Genomic DNA, 23,588 nt, shown 5'->3' with positions numbered 1-23,588 from the left:
TGAATAATTTGCTGTCTGACCTCAGTCAACTTGAATGACCGTCCAGTGTGATCCAGACACCCCTCCTCTGTTTGATAACCATTCTGTGCCCTCAGCAATTCCCCTCTACGTCCACCTGCCCCCAGCCCTGTTGATATTTTGGACAATACAAAGCCCCTGGCTACTTCTGAAAATGACCCTGTGCCTTCTTTCTGAGCTTCAAGGTGTGGCAGTGAATGCAGGGCTCACTCTGACAGGGATCTTAAGTGTCCCTTGAACCTTCCTGGTAGCAGTGAACCCTGCCTGATGATACCCCACCATGGCTGTATGTCTCCCTCGCTTCACTTTCTGGGGAACTAATCATGCTGAGCCAGTTGGTGCCAGAGCCATTGCTGTTTCAGAAAGGATAATGGAGTTCCCAGGCCAGCCTGGCTTTCTTAGAACAAAACACAGCTGTTAGAATCTTTGTTCTATTGTTTTGTATGGGGTCTTTAGGGTTTTCTATACATAGTATCATCTTATCTGCAAATAGTGACAATTTTACCTCTTCCCTTCCAATTTGGATCCCTTTTATTTCTTTTTCTTGACTGATTGCTATGGCTAGGACTTCCAACACTATGTTGAATAGAAGTGGTGAGAGTGGGCATCCTTGTCTTGTTCCAGATTTTAGTGGGAAGGCTTTCAACTTTTCCCCATTGAGTATTATGTTGGCTGTGGGTTTGTCATTATAGCTTTTATTATGTTGAGGTTTGTACCCTCTATATGAACTTTGGTAAGAGTTTTTATCATGAATGGATGTTGAATTCTATCAGATGCTTTCTCTGCATCTATGGAGATGATCACGTGGGATTTGACCTTTCTGTTGCTGATGTGGGTGTTAACTGATACTTTGTAGATTCTCATCCTCCCACCTGATGTCTCACTCTCCCCTCCTCAGTATTCCTGGAGTCCCAGACCACAACCTTCACTGGTTTATGTTCACTTCACACATGGGTGGTCAAGAGTAACTTCTAATCCTCATTTGATTTCAATTATCCTAGGGGTTCTCAGTATGAGCCCAGTGACCTGGCTCTACACGTAACTTTGGGTAGGGCAGGGTACAGGGAGGTGGGAAGAGGCCTATAATTGTAGTAGTCGGTGTTCTTATTCAATATCTAAGAACTTCAGTGGTTTTCAGATGATGCAGTAAACACATGCTCTGTAGATTCATCCTTCATTCCTATCTTTGAGTATTAGAGATGGGCAGGGAGAGGGCATAGGGAGATGAGTTATAATCTCCACATCTTTCCCACAAATCACCTCCATTCCCATAATCCCTGACCCCAGAACATTAATTAAGCATCTCCCACCTGCCTCCTATGTTGCCTCCACCCCTAGTGACCCTGAGTGACTGCAGGTGTGCCTGGCAGAGGCCCCCAGTGAGCCATCCCCTGGGCTGCACAGCACGGCCATAGACTCCTTCTCTTTAGCCTGGCTGTCAGGGCCATGAGCCACTGACCACTGTGCAAAGTGTGTTTTTAAGAAAGGATCTGAATTAGAATTAATTATCTGCCAGATGATGAGGCAGCATGTCTAACTGGAATTCAGGGGACTGGGGTCTTGCTGTCAGTAGCCTTTTCCCCAGGGAGCTCTTTTGACAGTGTGAGTAAAGCTCCCTGGGGCCAAAGTGCCAGTGGGCACAGACACCTTGTGCAGGAGACAAGCCTCTCCCATCCTTCATGCCCAAGAGTATGAGGGTTCCTTCCTCTCTTCCTGGGTATCTCCAGAACCTCGATGCCTATCATCCTGAGTCAGGGCTTTATGTCTATCAGGAAGGTAGGTGAGTGCAGAGCAGTGATTCTCAAAGTGTGGTCCCTGGACTAGCAGCAATCAGCACCCCCTGAGTGCTGATTCTGAGAAGTGCAAATGCCTGTGTTCCTGTCTTGAGAGCCACTGGATGGGGAAAACCTGGAGATGGGGTCCAGTGATCTGTGTCTTATTTAACACACCCTCCAGGAGATGCTAATGTACACTCAAGGGTTAGCCCCACTGCGATGGAGGGTAAGGGCACGGAGTCAGACGCCTGTCACATGCTGTCTCCACCATGGTGTGACCTAGGAAAGGTCTCTGTTTTTTAGTTTCCTCACCTGAAAATGGGGCACAATAAAGCATCTGCTAAGAGTTAATACAAGTAAAGCACTTAGAAACGTGCCTGGCACCGAGGGCCTGCCCTGGAGTGTTAGCCAGGCTTCCTCCAAGGTAGTGACCATTAGACACATCTGAGGAAACTGAGGTTGGAGAGGTTAGTGACCCACCTCCTGCTCAGAGGGAGTGCGTGGGGTCTCACTCACCAGAGACACACCGAATTTCGGGGTGTGGAGGGGTTCTGGGCATCTATAGCGAGGGGCCGAGTCCAGACTTGGTCACACCCCCTCCCTTGGGAACCACACTTTGAGATGTCCTGGCCGTGGCTCTGCTGACCTGCCTACGTTTTCCCTCCATGTACATTGGGGTCTTTCTCTCTTTGGTGGGATCTCATGGACAAACCTAACCAAGGGGTGTGACATGACCTTGGCCTTGACCTTGCTTTGTCCACAGCCAGGAGGTAGGTTGGCATTGGTGGAGGCGCAGAGAGGATTTCGGGTTCAGGAGGCTGCCTGAGGAATTTGGTGACAAGTTAGAATTCATTCCTGTGGAAAATTGCGAGTAGATTAGCTGAATTGCTTAGGCTTGTAAGACACAGCATGGATTGAGGTCTTTGGGGTAATTAGCAAATTGTGCATGGAATTGGTAAGTTCCTAGTAGAGGAAGTTTTCTCTTCTACTTGCTACATGGCTGGAATGGGGCCTTCTGCAGCTGTGAGCCATTCTGCTGGGGCAATTCTGTCCATCTTCTCCCGCCCCAACTAAGTAAAGGGCGGGGCTTTAAGATGGGGCAACCTTGCATCAGAGCCGTACCCCAGACCTGTGAGCCTCTCTGAAGGAGCCTCAGAAGGTAAGGACCTCTCCAAGTACAAAGTTACCTGGGAATAGGGAGAAAGGTTCATCTCACCTTCAGGATGTCGCACATCAGCTGCTTGGGAACCAGAACGTCTTTAGCTGTCTCCTCCAACTGCATGTCCACACACACAGTCTGGAATAGTCTTTAGTGGCTTTTACAAAACTGGCCTGGATGGGAACTTCTCAAATGCAGGGTGTAAGCTGAGGTCAGGGCTAACCGTATAATACTTATTGGTGATTGTTTGTGTTTATTTGCCAGTGACTTCCGTGTACTATTATTTGGGAGGGAGGTGATTAGTTTTATCTATCTGTTTATTTTTAATGCAGGGACTGGGGATTGAACCCAGGACCTTGTGCATGCTAAGCATGTGCTCCACCACTGAGCTATACCCTCCCCTGCCAGTGACTTCTTACACTGCATATTTGAGGCTTCAGAGCCTCCTATGCACTCAGTTCTTGTTTGGGGTCACACCAGTGAGAATGATTCTAACATACTCTGCTTCTGGCGAGTCACAGGGCCCAGGATCTGGGATGTGTTCCCTTCCTGCCCTATTAGGGGGGAGGGAGCAGTTATTAAGTCTTCTCCAATAACTTGGTGGGGGAGCCACTGGCCTCTGGAACACACACTCCGACACCATCCTATGTAAACCCAGACATGCTTCTGCTCATTTTAATTAGACAGATAAAATTAGCAAGGAGATTATAGGTAAAAGGAGAAATTAAAAATATTTCAATGTTAGGTGGAATTTACAAAAGTGAATCGAACAATGAGGTACAGGAAGGAATGCAGAGAAACACAGACACATCTGAAACATTCCTCGGATGCCACACAGCTGAAGCCAGTCCACAGATAAGGGAAGAAGGACTCTCCCTCAGCCACCTCCTCTTGAATTGCAGATTCCAGGGATGTGGAAGAACATTCTCCAGAAACACCTTCCTCCTCCTTCTCTTTAGATGTTACCAACAATAAGTAAGCAGTCAGTGTCATTCTAGAAGGGCCCACACTGCATCCAATTCAAACCACTCACCTGTTTCCTGTCTGAATTTGCAAGCTCACCAGAGGTTTTTTCCCCTTTTGTTTTATTTAAAAATTTTTTTCTCCCTACTTTCTCTCTCCATTGAGCCAACAGGCCCATCGAGCCAACCAGAAAACCTGACCAACAACGTGCTCCGGCCCCTTTAGCTTTTCCAGGGGCAAAGAACTCCCAGTTCTTTCTTATTTGCATCTGTTACGAACAAGCACAGTCATTTGATAACGCAGACATACATACGCGTGCTCTTGCACACGGAAACAGGTTTCTCTTTTTTTTTTTTTTCCCCCAATTTGTGGTTTCTTTTTCCTTTTTTGCAGAAAATGCAAACGAAAGAAAAACAAGGTTTTCAATTGAAGGTACATCTCTTCTTCAATATGAAGACATTAATTGAATTGGTTGGATCCCCCATGCAGTGGTCAGCAAAGTCCTTTGGCAACTGACAGAACATCTGGAGACTCAGGAGCTGGGGTTTGTTGGAAGAAACTTCCCTACACGAGTCATGAGCAAAGGGAAATGGATATGGGAGAGGGGAGGGGACTCTGGGGGAGGAGTACAGAAGGAGAACAGAAAAGAACGTCATTGGTGAGGAAGAAAATGGACAATTGCTTCTGTTTTTTCCCCTCTACCTCCTTCCCTTTCTTCTTGTAGATGGAGGTGTCAGCCCACCGAGGGTGGAAGCTGAGTTCACTCTTGGTCCCCTGATGCGTACTGTTTTGTCTTCACTTCTGTTGACCATCACCTTGTAGTTTTTTTATTATCTATTTGGTTTCCCATCTTAAATGTGCGTCTGTCACTGAGAAACGAAGGTTGCCTATGGGGAATAGGTCCAGTTTATTCTTCGTTGATGGGAATGCATTTCACAGCTGAGAAGCTGATCTCTCCAGAACATTCCACGGTGGTCAACCTCTGGCTTCCCCCTTGAGCCAGGTCCTTTTCCTTCCTCTCCTCCCCACAGAAAATGAGAGTTCTCATGCCATTGCCGTTGGTGACTGACTCATCTGGACCCTCATAGATAGAATGCTGTTCAGAATCTTCTTCTGATGACCTGCCAAGGTGACCCCTATTCTCAGGAGGTCTCTAGGAGGGAAAAAGCCACAGAAGAAGGCATTTTAGTGCTTTGCACGGATCAAAACTCATCACAGAATGCAAGCACCTGATAGTAGTGGGGTAGGCAAATGAGTGTGTTTGAAATCCAAAGCACCCAAGTTTACCCGAGTCTGGCAAACATCTAACGAGAGATGCTTTTACTGAATCTCGCTTTCTCCATGCAGTGGTCTCATCTCCGAGCTCCCCTCCGGCTTAGACAACCTGGAAGCATTGTGCCTTGCTCCTCCCCTGTGGGTTCTGGAGCTGCTCCTTCACTGTGTCCATGACCCTAGGTGGACCAGAAGGTTCTTCTGCTATTTTTTTTTTTTAACACCACAAGCACACACTCTATGGGGCTTCAGTAATTCTGTGAGTTTTCTGCCTAAATTAGTGATCACCCACTGTGATTGAAAAGATGTGGGGCTTGCCTGGTTTTCTGATGTGTTCCCCTGAGTTCCCATTTTCTGTCTCTGTTTGAATTTTAATGTCATGAATTTTTAAGAAGGGCGATCTCAAAATAACTTTAAAATATCTGCCCAAGCAGGAATCCAAGGAATATGTTTAGGACAGGGATTTGGACTGGATTCGTCTTTGAGCTGTGATTCTTCATATGAACAAGTCCATGGCTGATACCTGACTCTGGGGAAACCCATGCATCGACCCATGCATCTTTCTTTAGTTAATAAGGTAGCAGTTACTTGAGTGGTTCCTATGTGCCACATACTAACTCCTTTAACCTACAGAAGCATTTTGTACAAATTGCCAAACCACTCAGTCAATGACGATCATTTACCAGCAATCATTTCTCACGTGTGTCCTGTAGGCAGACAATAGACCAAGTGTTCTGCAAGGACTACTCTATTTACCTCTCCCCACAAAACAGTGAGATGGGCACTATTATTATTTGCACATTTATAGACAAGGCGAGTATGTATGGCTCAGAGAAGTTGAGTGACATGTTCAAGATCACATAGCAGGTATATGGTGCTGGAGCTGGGATTCCAATTCAGGACAGCCCGACTCTCAGCCATTCTGCCGGGCAGCTCTGGGAAGTCTAACATTCTGACTGTACTCCCTCCAGATTCCTCTGTCCCCACACAGCCGATCACTCTGTACACTGTGCATAAGACCCACGAGGTGGATGCTGTGCAGATCCCGATCTTCAATGCCTGGCTCTCCTCTGGACCTCCACCTTTCAGCTGGCAGTCAGGCCCCCGCGGGCTGCCGCTGGTCTAGACTGTCCAATTGCCCGTGTCTTTTCGGCAAACACTTTTGAGAAGTATGCTTGGATTTCAAATTCACAAACTGGCCGCTATCTATTTTATTTAGTTATACGTATTTTTTCCCCCATCGTTCGTCTCTCAAGAATCAAACGAAATTGCTCCAATAGTTTGTGAAGATTTTTTTTCACTTTGAACTAAATCCCTTCATTTTCAGTTTCACCTTCCTTTTATTCTGCCCCTTGTTCTGTTTCATGTGGCTCTTCCCGGACTGAGGGAATTACCCAATCTGATTCCTTCAGTTCATGGGGGATCAGGTGACAACAGTCCCCACACTGAGCCATCGACAGTGGGAAAGCAGGCGTAGCCCTGCCTTCACGGGTACCTGCTTGGTCCCTGCACCCTGGCATCTATTCTAGCTCTGCAAGATGGGGAAGTTGGTTTTCTACTGGTAAGGGCTTAGTTTTTATTTTTTGGTGCCTGACAATAGTTCATAACAGCGAGGACAGTTTTTTAGGCATATTCAAGCCATCTCCCTGGAAGTGGAGGTTTCATCATTCCTAGCAGGAATAAACCCGAGAGAGGTAAAGCTGGCCTCTAGGAAGACGCACTGCAGAGCAGGAGTCTGGGACAGAAGGCCAAGAGTCAAGAAGCTGTCCCCCTCGGACTCAACTGCAGCGGGTGGAGGACCACCTGTCTCCCCTGGGTCTTAGCAACTGGCCTGCCCAGGAGCGAATCCCAGGTGTATGACCCGGAACAGGTGATCAGTCTGTCACCTGCCTGGTGGACTGACCAATCCTCTACCGAGGGAAATGTGTGTCACGGGCCACCAACCTCAGGGCCGTCAGTGCCCGCTGCAGCCGGGCGGCTGGTGAGGTCCCCGCTGCTATGCACGTGCGTGACTATGTGTGTGTATTCAAAATTTGACTCTTGCCAGCCCTAGTCCAGTGGTTCCCAAACTTTACTGCACATTAGAACCACCTGGAGAGTTTTAAACATGCGATGCCCAGGTCTTACCACACGCCAAATGAATCAGAAAATCGGTGTGTGGGAATCAGGCATCAATAGTTTAAAAGACTCCCAGGTGACTCCAGTGTGCAGCAAAGTACAGGCCCCGGGTGGCCCTGGGTGGATGGGTGGGAGGATGTGGACCTGGCCACCAGGAAAGCAGGCTTCAGTCCCTGCTATGTTGCTCCTGAGAGCTGAATCTTTAGACACTAATGTCACCTACTTTCTAAATCACTGAATGGCAGGGGGATAACTAGACAGAATTCCCAAACTATGGTTCCACAAAATTCTGCTCTTCCAAAATATAGTTCCATGGTATTTAATAATTTTACAAGGCTTTCTCTATTTCAGGATTCCTCATGGCCTTTTCCATGCTAATATATGAGTGAATCTCCAGGAGAAAGATAAAAGGCTCAGTATTTCCCTAATTTATTTGACCATGGGACTCGTCTTCCCAAGGAGAACCTATTAACATTTCCCCAAACTGGGGCTGCTCAGAACATTTTCGGAAAATGATGTACAACATGGATCTTTAAGACCCTTTCTGGCTCCCATCTTATCTGAATAATTTTAGTTTTTGTATTCCTCGGTGCTCCTGTGGGGGCTGCGGATTGGAAAATAATTTGTGGGGGATGGAAACGTATGCTTATTTACAAGTGCCATCTAAGTTCGGATCCCGTGCATCGGGGACTGCTGCTGACTCAGTGCAATGCCCCTTCCCGCGGTGTTGTTTAAAGTGCTGGCTGGCTGTGTTCTTTCCATCTGGATGCTCTCTTTGATGGGCTGAGTTTAAAAACTTAAACGGAGGAGAGACTCTCAGTGATTAGGCAAACGACATATGGCTGTGACTTTGAAGAATTCTCATTTGGGGCCCTGAGTGGATCTCAGCCTCCCCAGCCCACCCCTCCATCTTTCCCACCAGGCCTGGTTCGATACAGAAGTGGGGATCTAGGGATGAGGCCAGAAGGCAGGACTTGCACATGCGTGATAGCAGGGAGGGAGCCGTGACCCCAGCCATGGGCGGGACAGAGGCGATTCGCATCACTTACTCTGATGTCATCTGGGTGACCAGCTGGAGGGAGGTGAAGCCGGCAGTGAGGAAGCTGTCCCTGTACTGGACCATTTTGATGGCACTGAGCCAGTCATCCACGGTGGTAAAGGCCGTGAAGTCTGGGATGGAGCGGTCAAGCAGGGGCTGGGAAGGCCTGCAAGACGGAGGGGAGAAGGTCACCCCACTGCTGCAGGGGTGCATGGGCAGAGTCACACTCTGAGCAGACGGCAGACTTCAACGGGGTTCAGCATTCTTGGTGGGATGAGGATTAGAGGGGAAACCTGGGCTGACCCTTCCTTCTCGACAGAATCCCAAGTTGGCATGGCTTCTTAAGGCCAGGTGGCCAGTCCGCCTACCTCTGGGCTCTGTCCCATGCTGGTCAGTCCAGAAGGGCAGACTGACCCAGCGTGCAGTCTGAAGGGAGGAGAAGGACCACGACTCTGGTGTAAACTGAAATCTAAGAGCTTCATTATCTGAAGATAGAGTCCTTTAAAAATACATATAAAGTTCAATGCAACCTCCTCAGATCTCCTGGTAACATTTTTCTTCCGGTTCCATCCTCAGCTAACTGAAAGAAGTGGGACAGAGCAGCCCCCCACTGACCTCTTCTGTACTCAAAGCAGACCCTCAGGTCCCCAGTCCAGAAATCAGGGTGCCATCCTCACAGCTCCCTCACCTTCAGCACCCACACCCAATTCTTCGCCACATCACCAAGATTTGACCTCCAAAATCTCTCAAACCCATTCACTTCTTCCCACACCATTTGCCCAGTCTGAGATGCTGTCTTCTTTACCACAGTTACTGAGATGCTCTGCCTCTGCACGCTGCCCTCAACACCAGCTCCACACTCTAGCCTGGCACTCTTTAAAAGACACAAATGTGGTCATGTTAATAACTCTCACTCCGACCCTGATTCATGTCAGCCCTTCCGATGGGTGATCACTGCTCTGAAAATCAAGCCCAGGAGTCCTAGCAGAGCCTAAAGGCTCTAAGCGGCTGGTCCCTGCTCACCTTGCCAGCCTCAGCCTCCACCCTGTCCCCTTACAAACTGCATTCCCAACACACTGGCCCTGTCCTTCCAGCCTCGGGCCTCTGCTCATGCTGTGCCCTTGGCCTGGAACCCTGATCCTCTACCTCCATCTTCCTTTCATTCGGTTAATGCCTCCTCACCCTTCAGCTCTCAACTGAGATAACAGGCATCAGGGACACCTCTCTGACCCCAGCCTGACTGAGCTGTATGCTCTCCAAGCACCATGCTCCCCTCTGCCACGCTGGCCACTGAAGTCTCGGTTTGCATTTCTTCAGGTGACCATCTGATTAAGGTCTGCTGCTCCTAAATGATTCTAAGCTCCACGAGGGCGTGTCTATCTTTTCCATCCTATGCGGCCAGCAAGAGTACCATGCTTAGCATCCAAGTACCCAGCAAACTTCGGTCAGAATGAGTTAATAAGTGAGTTAACATTGCACATGTAGGTGAGTGACCCACAGCTGACAGTCGATGACAGTAACTGAGAACTCTGTGCATTTGGTCATAACAAATCTAGTTGCTTTGAATTTCTCTGTCCCCCAGCAATCAGGTTGGCCAAAGTTCCGAGTCTGCTGTTCCACCTGCCTCGTGGACTGGTGAGGTTAGCAGAAAGGGTGCCTTCTGGGAACGGGATTGCCTAGAAGTGGCCTCATACCAGTCAGATCAGAGGCGCCTGGTGCCTCGCCCATCAGAAGTCAATGGAAGGGAGAGACCCAGACAGGGATCTTATCATCTGTCTGCAGCCCATGCTGGAGGCAGGGAATATTTTAGGGAGATAGAAGAATCCTGGAACTTCTTCCAAGAGTGGTTAAGCTTAGCTGCCTCCCCCTTGCTCTCAGTAGACCGAAAGCTAGCAGACTGGCTGTGGGTTTTTCCCAGACTAGGAGACCCTAGGAACCCCCTCCACCTAGGAACCCTCCTGTTCCACTAGACTCACACGGCGGTGATGGTTGCCACAGTCTTGAGACTTGCCGGGTTCCGGATCATCTTGTCCAGGGTGTTGACAATCTCTGCAAAGCGGGGCCGGCTATTACGGTCCTTCTGCCAACAGTCCAGCATGAGCTGGTGTAGAGCAGCTGGGCAGTCCATGGGTGGGGGCAGCCGGTAGTCCTGCTCGATGGCATTGATGACCTGCAGTGACATCCATGGGAACAGGTATGATTGGTGACGAGCCACCAGCCAGTCATTCACGAATTAGCCTCTGAGGACGGAGACTCCTTGACCAGGATGCCCTCATTCTGTTCACCAGTACCTTTCACTGTAACAGATTTTATGTACACTTGGCTTTTCCCTCTAGACTGTGGGATCCCAAAAAGCAGGGCCCATGTCTTATTGTCCCTTTGTGTCTCTGGCACCTGGCACAGGGCCTGACACACACAAGATCTCTGTAGATGTTTACTGAAGGATGAGCCGGTGAATGGCTTGAGCTTCCTCTTTTGAGACGACATCAGGCCCAATTTTGCCTTCCTGGCAGCTGGTGGCACCAGGGAAGATGAAACAGTGGCACATGGGAAACTTAGTGAACCCACTAATACAAAGGTCACACCTCAAAGCCCATGGCGGCCTCATCCTTTCACTGCTACAGAAAGAGAAAGGGAGGGAAGGGACCATCATTCGATAGACAACCTGCTCCATGCCAGGGACCCTCGAGATGCTTCTTAGGCATTATTTACCTTCATCTTCATGAGGCAGCAACAAGAACTGGGTGGAAGATAATTTAGTTAAACAAATTGGTTTCAGTACAATGACAATGGTCAAAATAACAAGGTGATCCAACATGAATATCCCCAATCAGGTTTCGTTAATTTTCGCAGACTCCAGGGAATAATTCTGTAAAGATTTAAGTACTTTTTCTGTTTTTTAGATTCTTGTAAGTGGTCTTCACCCCTTACTTCTTAATTTCCAATTCATTTAAATCAATTATGCTTGCTCTGTGCTTTTTGTAATAGCAAAAATAATTGTAAATGACCCAGTACTAAGCATATAAATTTATTATGGAACACTCATAACACAATGGAAGGCCTGGAATACAACGCAGACCTTAAGATGTTGCAAAAATATACCTATTGAAATGGAAATATGCTCCCATTGTAATATTAGGCAAAAGAGCAGGCTGCATAAGTGAAAATATGGTATAATTTTGCTTTTGTAAAAGAAAAACAAAAACAAAAATCAAAACAAAACAAAAACCAAAATTACACACATACATAGAAAAGACCTTGAAAGGATATCTACCATGGAGCTAACGGTGATTGCCTCTGAGCAGGTAGAAACATGCATGCCCTTTGTGTTTTTCTTTCTGTTTGTTTGTATGTTTATTTTCTGTAATAATTAGGCATTGATTTTACATTAAACAGTGAAAGGGCCTTTAACAACATAGGACATAATTTGGAGTTCAGGGATTTTCAGGTGTTTTTGCCTCTACTTTTAAAAATGTCAGATTCATTTCAACTGATTATTTCTTCTTCTTTTTCATTTTCTTTTTTTTTAAATATACTTTGTAAATGAATCAGAAAGTGAATATTCTCAATCAGTTTATATTTTTACAAATTCTATGCATAGTATACAGGGCATGAGGTGGAGCACGAGATAATATAATAACCTGAAGTCATTAGAGATAATCAAGGTATATTGTATTATTCCTTCTCTTCAGTGTGCCAGAAAAACAAACAAGCATACAGACCATACCAATATTATCACTTTACAAACAACCAGCGACTGGAAACGTTCACTTTTGAATAATATATCTCACCGCCAACAAATGTTTATCTCAGCCAGGCTGCTGTCAATCAAGTTACCGGCTAACCTCATAGGAGGGTACTTTAGCCCGTTTTTCCCCTCAAGGGGATGGAGGCCCAGGCAGGGAGGTGCCCAAAGGCAGGCAGCTGGTGAGTGATAGGGCTGGGAATAAATCCGGGGACATCTGAGTGTAAGTTAGGACTACCTCGAAGCCCACTGCCCCTAGGCCTCGGTGGGGACGCTACATTGCTCGCAGCCTGGAGAACAGCCCTCGCAGCCTTGTGATGCCTTCATGGGGGGCGGGGGAATGGGCGGATGGAGCTAAGCCAAGTAATCCACGAGTAGGAAAGGCCGGGCTTGTAAACTGGCACCCCTTTTCAGCTCCTCCCAGACAGCCAGATTGAGGGACCCGGGCGCAGTCCCCACTCACCCTGGAGACAAGTGGGATTACCCACTGAATGGCCCCACGAATTCTTTCTGGGTGCCCTAGGGACAGGCTAGGTGGGACCAGCAGGAAGAGCTGGTGTCCCAATTCAGCTTCTCATGGGGTTAGGGGCCCCAAAGTCTGCCAATGCAGAGCAGCTCGTGTTCCCCCAAACTGCCCGCATCTCTGCTCAAATGATTTGATGGCCAGAACCCCAAATACTGATGTTCCCCCGTGACAAGATTTCATTCCCGTCTGCCCATCAGAGGAAGGAGCACTGGAGGCAGAGCCCTGGTTGGGGGCACAGCTCCGTGGTGTCACCAGCTGACCCAAGCACTCCTGGCAGAGCATCAAGAGGCTGGGGACCCGGGCACGGGGGACTCTTCTGCCTGGGAGCCTTACACTGAACACCTAGCTGCTTTTCCTCCTCTGAATGGTCAGCAGCAACTCCTCGGACCCACCTGAGGGCCAGTGTAAACAAATGCCCCGGGGGCTGAAAGAGGCAGGGATGGGGTGGGATGAGGGCTGCCTTTGCTATTTTGCACCCCGAGATGGCAAGAATGGGGGTTAGGTGGGGACCAGGGGCAGGTGGTCTGACCTGGGTGCCTCAGAGCTGGAGCTCCTCTGGGAAAGGAGTAGGGCCCCTCCCCTGCCCTCCTGTCCCCAGCTGGGCTCCTGGCTGTCCCCTGTCCTCCGACTTGCACTTCCTATTAGTGAGCTGGGCGGTGGGCGGGCTCACTCAACCTTGCATGCAGAGAGTGAAGTGGAGGAACTCAGAGCAGTGGAGGAACCAGGGCAGAGGGGGTTAAGTTGAGCTCTGATGTTTCAATACAACTGCAGCTCCTCTCCACAGACACTGCCACTCTCATTATCTCTGTCAATCAGATCCAAGCAGTAGAACTTCCAAGTTCTCTCTCTGGCTGACAAACTCTCTGTACATGTTCAAAGACTTTCCTGGGCTCCGGAAGCCCAATTACCAGCACTCCGACTTGCCACTGCAATTCTCTTTCTTAAAGCCTTTCAATTGTCATCTGTAACATCCTTTACTGCCACCACCTCAGTGGTTTCTGATGAGCCCGGCTGCAGCCTGAGCCGCTGGGAGCCCTCCTGCCTGTCTCCCAGGCCAGGTCAGAAGATGCCCTCTGAACGGGCAAAAGTCACCTTCCGCCGCCCACAGAAAGCAGGATGGTACTTGAGACAATGCTGAGGGGCTTTATTTTGGAGAAACACAACAAAATTAGAATAAACTGCTACTCTACAGATGTTCTTATTCCCTCTGAGGCTCAGCTCAAGCATCAAAGATCTGGAAGCCATCCCCACCTCCCCCCCGCAATGTCCCCACCACCCTGTGTATGTGCCACTGGGCTGTGAACCCCCCAAGAATAGAGCCGGCAAGCACAATGCTTAGTCACAGTTAGCATACACTGAGTGTTTGCTGAATGGATGATTTGGGAATTCTGAAAGTCTAATATCAGAAACGCCATTTGTCTTCCACAGAGGTGAATGCATTTGCTGAGAATATCTTGAATGTCAAATCTTGCCTGTCAGACAGTTTCCTAAGCCATTCTCGGTGTGCCGAATTGCTCTTAATCGGATTACAGTCTCTGGGCAGGACGAAACGGGCCGGCTTTTTCTGACTCACATTTATTACTCCTCTAGCTGACAGTCTGGACGGAACCAGAGTGCACTTGATTTCGTGAAAGCAGCCTTGGCATCAATTCCAACACTTACCGATTCGACATGCTATGGGAGCAGAGGCAAAGCATGGATAATTGGAGATAATAGAGGATCCAGACACCACACGTGGTCGGATCAGGACCTGGTTAAGGATGCAGCCATTTCACCTGCTCTGGGCTGAAGCCACTCTACCCACGGGAGCAAGGGGCAGTACCTCGCTCCTCCTTGGAATGTGTTTTCTGGGCCCCCGAGTTGCCACCTTTCTTAGCTTTCTGAGAATCGGCCATGGCCTGAAACCTCTGGCTGGATAGAGGGCCACCTGGGGACAGACTTCTCCAGTGTACTGGTGCCTCAGAGCCTATCCCCGCATGCGGGGCTTACGGTGTGGCTGGCTGCCTGATCTCGACTGAGACAGACCTGCCTCTTCTTGCTGGGAAGCTGGGAAAGATAATAACTGCTCTCCAACGTGATGGGAAGAGGTGTGCAGGCTTTGCAGACTGCAGTCCTCCCAGCTGCAAGGGGAGGGCGTGTATTCAGGATGTAACAGGGGGAGTGGTCCCAGGGGATGGCCCAGGGCCCAAGGTGGTGGGGAAAGCCAGGGAGGACTTCTGACTGAAATCTTATCAAAGCAAATCATCCTCAAAAGGCTTCCCACCTTTTAGTAATTATGGAGCCAAGGGTCCCTGCTGGAACACCCCCAAAATGCCTCTGCTTAAAGCATCTCAGGTGACCCCTCTCTTTCCTTTCCCCTCACCCCTTGCTGGTAGCCTGGAGAGGTGGTGTTGACCTCCACTCAGAAGGGTCCCCTCCTGAGGCCCGTCTGGATCTGACCAGCCTTGGGAGGTTTGCTCAGCACCTCTGTCACTGACAGGTGACAGAGGCTCCCAGAAGAGCAGATTCACAGAAAAGATGGGCCTTTTACAATTAATTCCTCTCTTTGAAGCTGGGAAAGGCAAGCCCCAGAAGGAAGGTGCAGCTGGCTCAACATAGCACATCCGTCAGCCCAGAGCAGGCCTGGAAGCCAGGTCCCGCCCTCCAACCAGCCTTGCTTCCCCTCCATCACAAGTAGTGATGGAGGGCACGCAGGCTGGGGATCTGAAGCAGGCTAGGAGTCCATGATTAATTCAGGGCCTGATCTATTCAGAATACACACCCATTCAGAACCAACCCATGGGCTCCTGGGTTGGCCTGCGCACCTTTAGAGACTTTGAGGTCGTGGGGACCATCACATCTCCCTGCTGGGCTCCCTCATTAGTTCAAACATTGGTGCCAAGGGTGTCCCTGCATCCCCTGCCCCAGATACCTCCCATTCAGGTTTTGAGACCCTGAGCTGACGACAGGCAGGCAGGCTTGGCACACCCCCGCCAAGGAGGGGTGTGGCAGCCAGGCACTGCTGACACTCACATCTTGGTTGGACATATCCCAGTAGGGTCTCTCTCCAAACGACATGACTTCCCACATGACAATCCCGTAGCTCCAGACGTCGCTGGCAGACGTGAACTTGCGGTAGGCGATAGCCTCTGGAGCCGTCCATCTCACGGGGATCTTGCCTCCCTGGAGGAAGGAGAAGCCTGGTCAGCCCAGTTGTGGGGTTCCTGGTTGGAGGCGGGTGAGAATAAACTGGGCACACGCCCTGTAACCCCCTCCCCCCACGGCTCCTGAACTAGGGCAGCGGGGCAGCGCGTGCCCACGGGCAGGGGATCTGCGGGGCTCTGCCGGCTCTTGCCACGTGTGGGCACACTTTTCTAAAATGCTGCTCTTGGGTTTGTTTCTCCATCTGGGAGTTTCCAACTTGGATCTCTGCTTGATCCTCAGTTTGTCTGCCAGACTCTACTCTGTTTTGTTTACCTAGGGGACTGATATCCATCCATTCAGCCATTCATTCACCTCCACCAACAAATAGGAAATGAGTACTGCTTTGTGCCAGGTCCTTCGTAAGGAGCTGGTGTCCCTGAGCTGAGCCAGCCAGGGGCCCTGCCCACAATCTGCACAGTGCGTGGGGAGGCAGACAAGAAAACAGAAACTCAGAACGTACTGTTAACAGGATGGAAAGTGATGAGGCAAAGGGGGATACAGGATGTTCTAAGAATCAGAGGAATCTCCCTAACACAGGGAGGGGTCAGGGAAGGTGGCTGGGACCAGTCAGAGGGAAAGTTTCCTGGAGCCTTTGGTCAAGTACAGATAACTTTACTGCCTTTTTCTACCTGTGTGACCTGCGGCAAGTTAACGAACCTCTCTGTCCCTCTGTTTCTCATTGGCAAAATGGGGGTAATGATCGCATCTACATAGTCAGGTTTTCGTGAGGATAAGTGGGTTACTATCCACAGAGTGCTTGGGGCAGGGCCTGGCATAGGGTCCACGCAGCAGATGTGCAAACTAGTTAATCGGGCAGAGTGCGGGGAGGAGGGAAGTCTGGGCAGAGAGGAGCTGGTCCGATGCCGGGGGTGACTGGCAGGGGTGCAGGACGGCCGGAGGACGGAGTTCTGGAGGGGAAGTAAAGACAGGATGAGAGATCAGGAGGCATTCTGTAGGGCACAGATGCCTCTTATGGGGGTAGAGTTCAGCATTCTCTAGAGCAAATATGTTCCTCATTTTCAATTCTTCACGCCAAATACCGGACTTCACTCGCTCGGCCCCGTTGCGAGGCCTGGGCTCTGCTTGCATAATGCATGAGACCCGCACCTCCCTCGCTCCCCTCTTGTCCATCTCAGGCCTTGGTGCAAGGAGGCTATTTTTATACTGACCATTCTCACGATCTGTTCAAATCACCAGAGATACGTGTTGGACTTCAGCAAAAATACCTTAAAAAATGTATAAGTGGTTAATCTGAGCATGGACGAGAGAAAAGGGAGTGAACTGCAAAGTGTATTTTTATCTGGTTTCCTACCCGGGGTCTGGGGGGAAGAAAGGCGGTGTGGTCCTGACCTCCACAGGCTCACATCCAGCTCTCTGCAAAGAAGACAGCCCTGATTGCCACCCCCTCGGATGGTGGCAGGCTTTTGTGGTGGGACGCGTCCTCCGCTCAAATGCCAGCAACGTGACAAATGCCCGGAGGGCAGGCTTGGGTGGCGGAGGCAACCGGAGGCTCTGTTCTCTGCCCACCATCCCCCCACCCACCCAAACATGAAAGAATTTGCTGGTTTTCTCTCCGTGGTACCATGGCTCAGAAGGGAGGTGAAAAATTCAGGGGACCAGGATTTGTCAAACACCTGAGGCCAGTGTCCCACAGCCCAGAGACCCCACGTTGTGTGTCCCCATTAGGGAAGGGGGTGATGTCTCACCTAGCGGGGGCCAGGGGCTCCCCCAGAGGAGAGGGATTTCTGGTCCCTCTGAATCCTGGGTTATATGGGGTGAGACAGCAGGAGTTGAATTAGCACGAGTGTGAGTGTGTGTGTGAGAGAGACGTGGAAAGTTCTCTCTCACTCACTATGTGTGCGAGGGAGGGAGAGACAAAGAGAAACCTTGGCCGTGTGGATCTGTGGCTAAAAGAGAGCCTGGGCTTCTCTTTTGTGTGGCTGTTTGTGTCAAAGAAGGAGGTGGGTGAGAGGAAAGTGTGGCTCTTCTGAATTTCCAAGAGGCGATTTGGGAGTCTGAAGGTGTCCTCTCTGCCAAGTCTGGAGTGGACCCCAGGGACCGCCAGTGACAGCTGTGGTGTCCTCCCTCTGGCACGTTAGGTGGTGGGGCCAGGCCGGCTGGCAAGGCGCCCCAGCCCTCCTGCCACCTTGCGCTGTCGGGCCTCGCTGAACACAGAGCCTGGCCTGTCACCACCCCTCCTCCAACCCAGCAGGTGGCAGAGCCTTTCAGAAGAGCAGCCCGGGACAGGCAGGTGACAGCTTATCACAACCGGCTCTCCACCAAGACAGCAGGGGATGCTGACCTCCGAGGCAGCAGGGGGAGCACGGGGATGGGCGCTTTCCTTCCAGGGAGTTTTCGCATTTTCTCTCGGCTTTTCAAACATCATACTGCTGGCATTACCTTCTGATGCTCAGAGGTAACTACAATGATGGTTATTTAACCTGTCTTCAATTATGTGAAAGGAAATCTATTCATTTAGAGGATGGAGACCATCCCCACGCAGGGGATTAGAAGAAAAGGAAGTGGGACAGTGTTGCAGCCTCCACGGCTTCTGCCTGTGAGAAAGGTCCTCCTGCCGGAAGAGAAGTCTGGACCAGAAGGCCCAAGGCCAGGGCATTCCTGTGACGGCTAAGTGCTCTGAGGGTCCTGGCTCTTGCCGATGCAGGTGTGAGGAAGGGGGATAGGGAAGGGGTGGTTGGCTCTGTTGGATCGGAGGAAACATGAGGGAAGAACCCTCAGGGGGTGGAGAATAGGGGAGGCTCACTGGAAGGATTCAGCACCCACGTGGGCAAGAGGGGCTGACACAGGGCTTGAAGAGAGCATCGGCCCCTGCACGGAGCTTCTCCCAGCACCAGATGACCTCATGCCCCAAGGATGCTGCATTCTGCAGGGACCAGGTTCCCCAGAGCTGCAGCTGGGGGTCACTGTTGGTGTGTGGGGAGGGGAGAAGGGGGAGGCGCCTCACTGTCATCGGTGTCCTCCACATACTGACCTTCCTGGCAAAGCTTGGCATTGAATGGCTGTGTGCAAGAAATTCTTCAAAAGTTTGACATCTCTAAAAGTTTGCTCTGGAATAATCATGCCATAACTTAACATGTGTGTGTAATTTGATAAATTAGGAGATGATATCTGGCAGCAGATTAATTCTAACCCAGCCATCTTCAGGGTCACCTGCTGATAACCCACACCTGTCACCAGGAGTGATGCCAACAGGTGGAAAGTCTCAGCCTAGAGGCACTTCAGTCCCTCAGCCTCAGCCAGCCTGCAACAAGCATCCAATGTAGCACCCACTCTGCCCAGCTCCCTGCTTGGAGCCTGGCAGTGATGAGACCCAGTCCCACTATTAAGGAGCAATGGATACCCCCAATGCCACCCAGCCAGCCCTCACCAGCCACAGTGACATTAAGATAGTCACAGCTCATAGCTTTGGTTCTAGAACCCATCCAACTGTGGAATTTTCCAGACCAAAGTTGAAGCATAGGACCGATTTCCCTTGCTAGTTTCTTACCCTAGAGATGCCCATAAGGATTAAGCTTCTGTGTGTCTGGGCAATGCTACAGTATTTTTCTCCACCACCACGTGTGAGATGTTCATGAATATTGAGTATGATGATCACAGAATCCTTGGAATCTTGCTGCATGTGGAAGCCCCTTGAAGTGATAGGTTTATGACCCAGAGCATCATGCAATGGCTCTAAATTTTGTAATGCTCAGTCTCAAATAGGTTTATAATATACAAAACATACTGGGGTTGTTTTGAAGACCCAACATGATAAATAGGTAAACCAATCAGGATATTATTGTTACCATTAAACAAGAATTTACTGAGTGTTGTGAGTTGAATTCTGTTCCCCTCCAAAAGATAGGTTCAAATTCTAACCTCCTGTATCAGTACATGTGACCTTATTTGGAAATCTGGTCACTGGGGATATAATTGTAGCCACAGAACCAGCCCCAAACCAGCCCTATCCTCTTTCTAACAAGATGCTAAGTTGTTTTTCAGAGACAACAGAACAAAAATGCAAGTCGTGCAGCCGAAGCATACACAGAGGAGAAATTTTTGACCTCATATAACACCTGGAGCCAAAGTGTCCCCACCCTACAGAACCAAAAGACCAGGAGAGGACTGGAACCTAAAAGCCTGAGCTTTTTCAGAAGGTAAGTGTCCGCTGTCCACGAAGACCTGGTGCTGAACCTTCTTTACCACTTACAGTAACCATGTACCACCATCAGAGTTCAAGCTTTAAAGTTCTCTATCAAAACCTGCCCAGTCAGCGCTTCTGCATACCAACCCTCCTTCCCTACCTATAAAAGTGTAACAAACCCTGGTTCAGGGAGAGAGATTTGAGAGCCTTGCTTCCTGTCTCCCTGCCAGTTGACCTCGCAATAAAGCTTTTCCTTTTCTTAAATGTCAGTGCCGTAGTTTTGGCTTCAATGATCATCAGGCAGCCAGGCCTTTGTTCAGTAACATTAGCAAGTAAGAGGTCATACTGGATAAGAGTGGGCCCTAAATTCAACGACTGGTGTCCTTGTAAGAAGGCCATGTGAAGACAGAGAGACATAGGAGAGAAAACCAAGTGAAGATGGAGGCAGGGATTGGAGTGATGTATCTGCAAGCCGAGGAACGGCAAGGATTGCCAGCAACCACCAGAAATGAGGAGAGAAGCATGGACCAGATTCTTTCCTGGGGCCTTTGGAGGGAGCATGACCCAGACAACATCTTGATTTTGGACTTCTAGCCTCCCGAGCTGGGAAAGAAAACATTCCTGCTGTTTAAAGCCACCCAATTTGTGCTACTTTCTTACAGCAGCCCCAGGAAACGAACACAGTGAGTATATACAATTTTATCAGGCACTAGTCTAAGTTCCCTCGTGGCAGATCCACCCTGAGATGCTGTTACAGTGCAGTGGGATTTGGGAGTGAGGGAAACCTCTAACATTTAGGTGGAAGCCTAGCAGATACGCCACAGGGCCCTCTGTAAAACTTCTTCAGTGTTGTTGATTGGCCCCAGGGCAGTCTGCATCTTGAAGGACTGCCCTTTGCTTAGCCATGTGAGTGCTGTGGGGTGGGGACTTCAAGGGACAGGACTGTGGCACTTCCACTGATGTGGTCACGAGGATGATAATCAGAAAGCAGGTATGCTGACGATGCTGGAGCCACATCACTACTCCTACTCGTGAAGAGCATGACACGCCTGAGGGGAACCCACCCTCACTCTGCCCACAGACCCAGGTGGCCACTCCAGGTCCGGGTAGCTGCATCCCAATTACACAACACTAGCTGAAGGCCATGTCAACATCCCTTTTCCTGGCATCCCCAGAACACCTAGCCTGTGCTTCTCAAGCTTGACTATCCACTGCAATCACTCTGCGGAAGATTATTCTTATTATTTTTTAAATACCAATGGGTGCTCTAATTTATTCAGAATCTCTGGGTGTGGTGCCCGAGCACTGGGAAGTTTGAACATGCTTCATGTGACCGTAATGCGCAGCCGTTAGCCACAACAACTGGACTGTATCCGTGACTCTTAAATTTGAGTGTGCATCACAGTCTCCTGGAAGCCTTGTTAAAACACACATCCCAGGGCCTTACCCTGAACTTTCCAATGTGCTAGTTCAAATGTGCTACCTGGGATTTGAGAATTATATTTCTAACAAACTCTCAGCGTGGTTCCCATACTTTGAGAACCACTGGTATAGAACAATCCAGTATAAGTCATGGACTGAGTGAGGTCTCATCTTGATGACCAGCTCTGGTCATTGGTAATGGCTGGGTTGGGAAGGATTCTGAGGCTTCATCTGAAGCTCAGCTAGGAATGCTGCCATGACTGATGGGCAGTGCCTGCTATGGGTGAGGGGACAGGTGGCTGTATGTACAGCAAGCATCTGCCTCACTGCACGGAACCTCAAAAGATCATAAAATGATGGGTTTTAAAAAGGCAATGAATTGGCTTCATCATAGTTTCTGTCAAGTGTATCCATGGCCCAAGGGAAATGGAGGGTGAACTGGGGTGAAGTTTGCATCACATACAGCAAGTGTCCCTCTGGAGTGGCAGGTTGAGCACTCCCCTTGGGGCAGTGACCGTCTTGACCATGTGAGTGACCAGCCTTGGTAAAGGCTCTGAGCAGCCCTGCTACGCAGGTGGGACAGAGATGGCTCTGCCCTCTGGGTACATCCATGGGACACGCCTCCCTCGCTGTCCACTGCCTTGGACCCAGAGACTTAACATGATTCTATGTGTTAAATTAAGAAGATCTTTTAGGAGGAATGTCGCCATTTAAAAGCACCCTGAAAGTACACTGACCCATTTTCCCCAACCTAATCAGCAAAGTGATTTTTCCAGATAAGACCCATATCAGTCGGAAGGAAGAGAAGTTTCTTCCTGAAAGGTTATCTTTCTCTGAGCGTAACCAGCTTCTAACAGCCAGTGGAAATGGCTTCTGGCTGCTGGATTGCAACTGAGCCTATATAATAAAGAGGCAGTTCCCAGTTCCCCAGGATGCCAGGAATTTGCATGAAAACAGTCTCTCCATCTTCTGAGAGAGTTCATCTGGCCCTGCTGCTTATTTCTTTCCAGAAGCCACGATCTTGATGGTGACACTATAATTTATTACCAGGCTAAGGATTATGATGCAACATACAGAGAATTAGAACTTTAGGTGGGAAACAGGCTGTGGGAACAGGTGAGCTTTTGGAGAGGATGGTCTTATTTGTCATGCAAATTGCACAACGAACAGAGAAAAGGGGCTGGGAGAAAATACAACCCAAAAAGACACATTGCACTGGCTGCAGACAAAATTGTTTCTAAACAGAATGTTTTTCAAAGCTTTTCTTAAAGCATTAGCGGCTCCTCCAAAATGAATGACACAATGTATTTCGTACTAGTGATAAAATATGTGATTTGAATAGCCACAAATGGAGAGATTTACAGTCAGTGGGGTCCGCACTGCCTCCCCCCTGAGCTTTGTGAGCGCTGAAACCCTTCTGCGAGATGCTGTGAAAGGTAATTGCAGCCCAAACATCATTTTCCAGCAGCGAGAGAAAGAAAGGCCCATTGGACATAAATTAACTAAAAATATGCAGATGATAGTGTGTGTTTCATGTGTGAAGAACAGAAAGGCCACTTGGTGACGTTTCCCAGCTGGAAAAAAGAAACAAAACCCTGTTTTTCAACCAAACAGATGTTTGTTTCTCTGTACTATACCATCAGGGCAAACAGCTGTCTTTTACCACTCACCCCCAAAATTAAACCCTGATGGCTGAGATGTCAACATTTTATATATATATAACATGCGTATGTATATGTTTATATTATCATACAGTGTTTCTTGAGCCTATAATTTAAAAGAAAGAGTGCAGAGACAGGGCTAAATTATTTACCAACTGCCTTCACTCATTAGACCAGCAGGCAGTGGGTACCCTCTCTGGGTGAGCCCAGGGTCTGTAGCTGGGAACGGAACAATACCACTTCTGCCCCGAGGAGGGCGCTGTGCAGGGAATCCTGCAGTGGTAATAGTCAGGGATGGTGGGGCTTGCTCTCTCCTGGTGTACTCCGTGGAAAGAGTGTTTAGATTAACTAGTCCCGTGGGCTTTAGATTCTCTACACTTTGCCTACCCAGAGGGTGGACTGCTGGTAACTTGGGGAGGGAGCCAGTCCCTGTCAAGGACCTGGTGAGCAAGGATGTTTTCTTCCTGCTGCTGAAACAGGAATATTCCCTGCCCCCAAGGGGGTGGGGTGGGGAGGGTGAGCCTCTAGTCCCTTGGAATGGCAAGGCTGGTGGGGAGGACCAG

The 23,588-nt window shown here is 49.4% G+C and overlaps 1 protein-coding gene across 2 annotated transcripts in view; it reads right to left on the bottom strand.

The window, feature by feature from the left end:
* Window positions 1–3,522: 3,522 nt before the first annotated feature.
* Window positions 3,523–23,588, bottom strand: part of EPHB1 (EPH receptor B1) — a 408,729-nt gene continuing 388,663 nt past the window's right edge. For both annotated transcript variants that reach the window (XM_031439520.2, XM_010975520.3), the window contains 4 exons: window positions 15,628–15,777; window positions 10,321–10,514; window positions 8,355–8,510; window positions 3,523–5,068 (listed from right to left, as the gene is read on the bottom strand). In XM_031439520.2, the coding sequence (XP_031295380.1) occupies window positions 4,960–5,068; window positions 8,355–8,510; window positions 10,321–10,514; window positions 15,628–15,777 (609 nt within the window). In that variant the 3' untranslated portion in view covers window positions 3,523–4,959. The remainder of the gene's footprint in view (window positions 5,069–8,354; window positions 8,511–10,320; window positions 10,515–15,627; window positions 15,778–23,588) is intronic.

The sequence above is a fragment of the Camelus dromedarius genome, chromosome 2 (genome assembly GCF_036321535.1).
Source record: "Camelus dromedarius isolate mCamDro1 chromosome 2, mCamDro1.pat, whole genome shotgun sequence".
Classification (NCBI taxonomy): Eukaryota; Metazoa; Chordata; class Mammalia; order Artiodactyla; family Camelidae; genus Camelus; species Camelus dromedarius.
The sequence above is the reverse complement of the archived record's forward strand: the minus strand, read 5'-3'. Positions and strand labels throughout refer to the sequence as shown.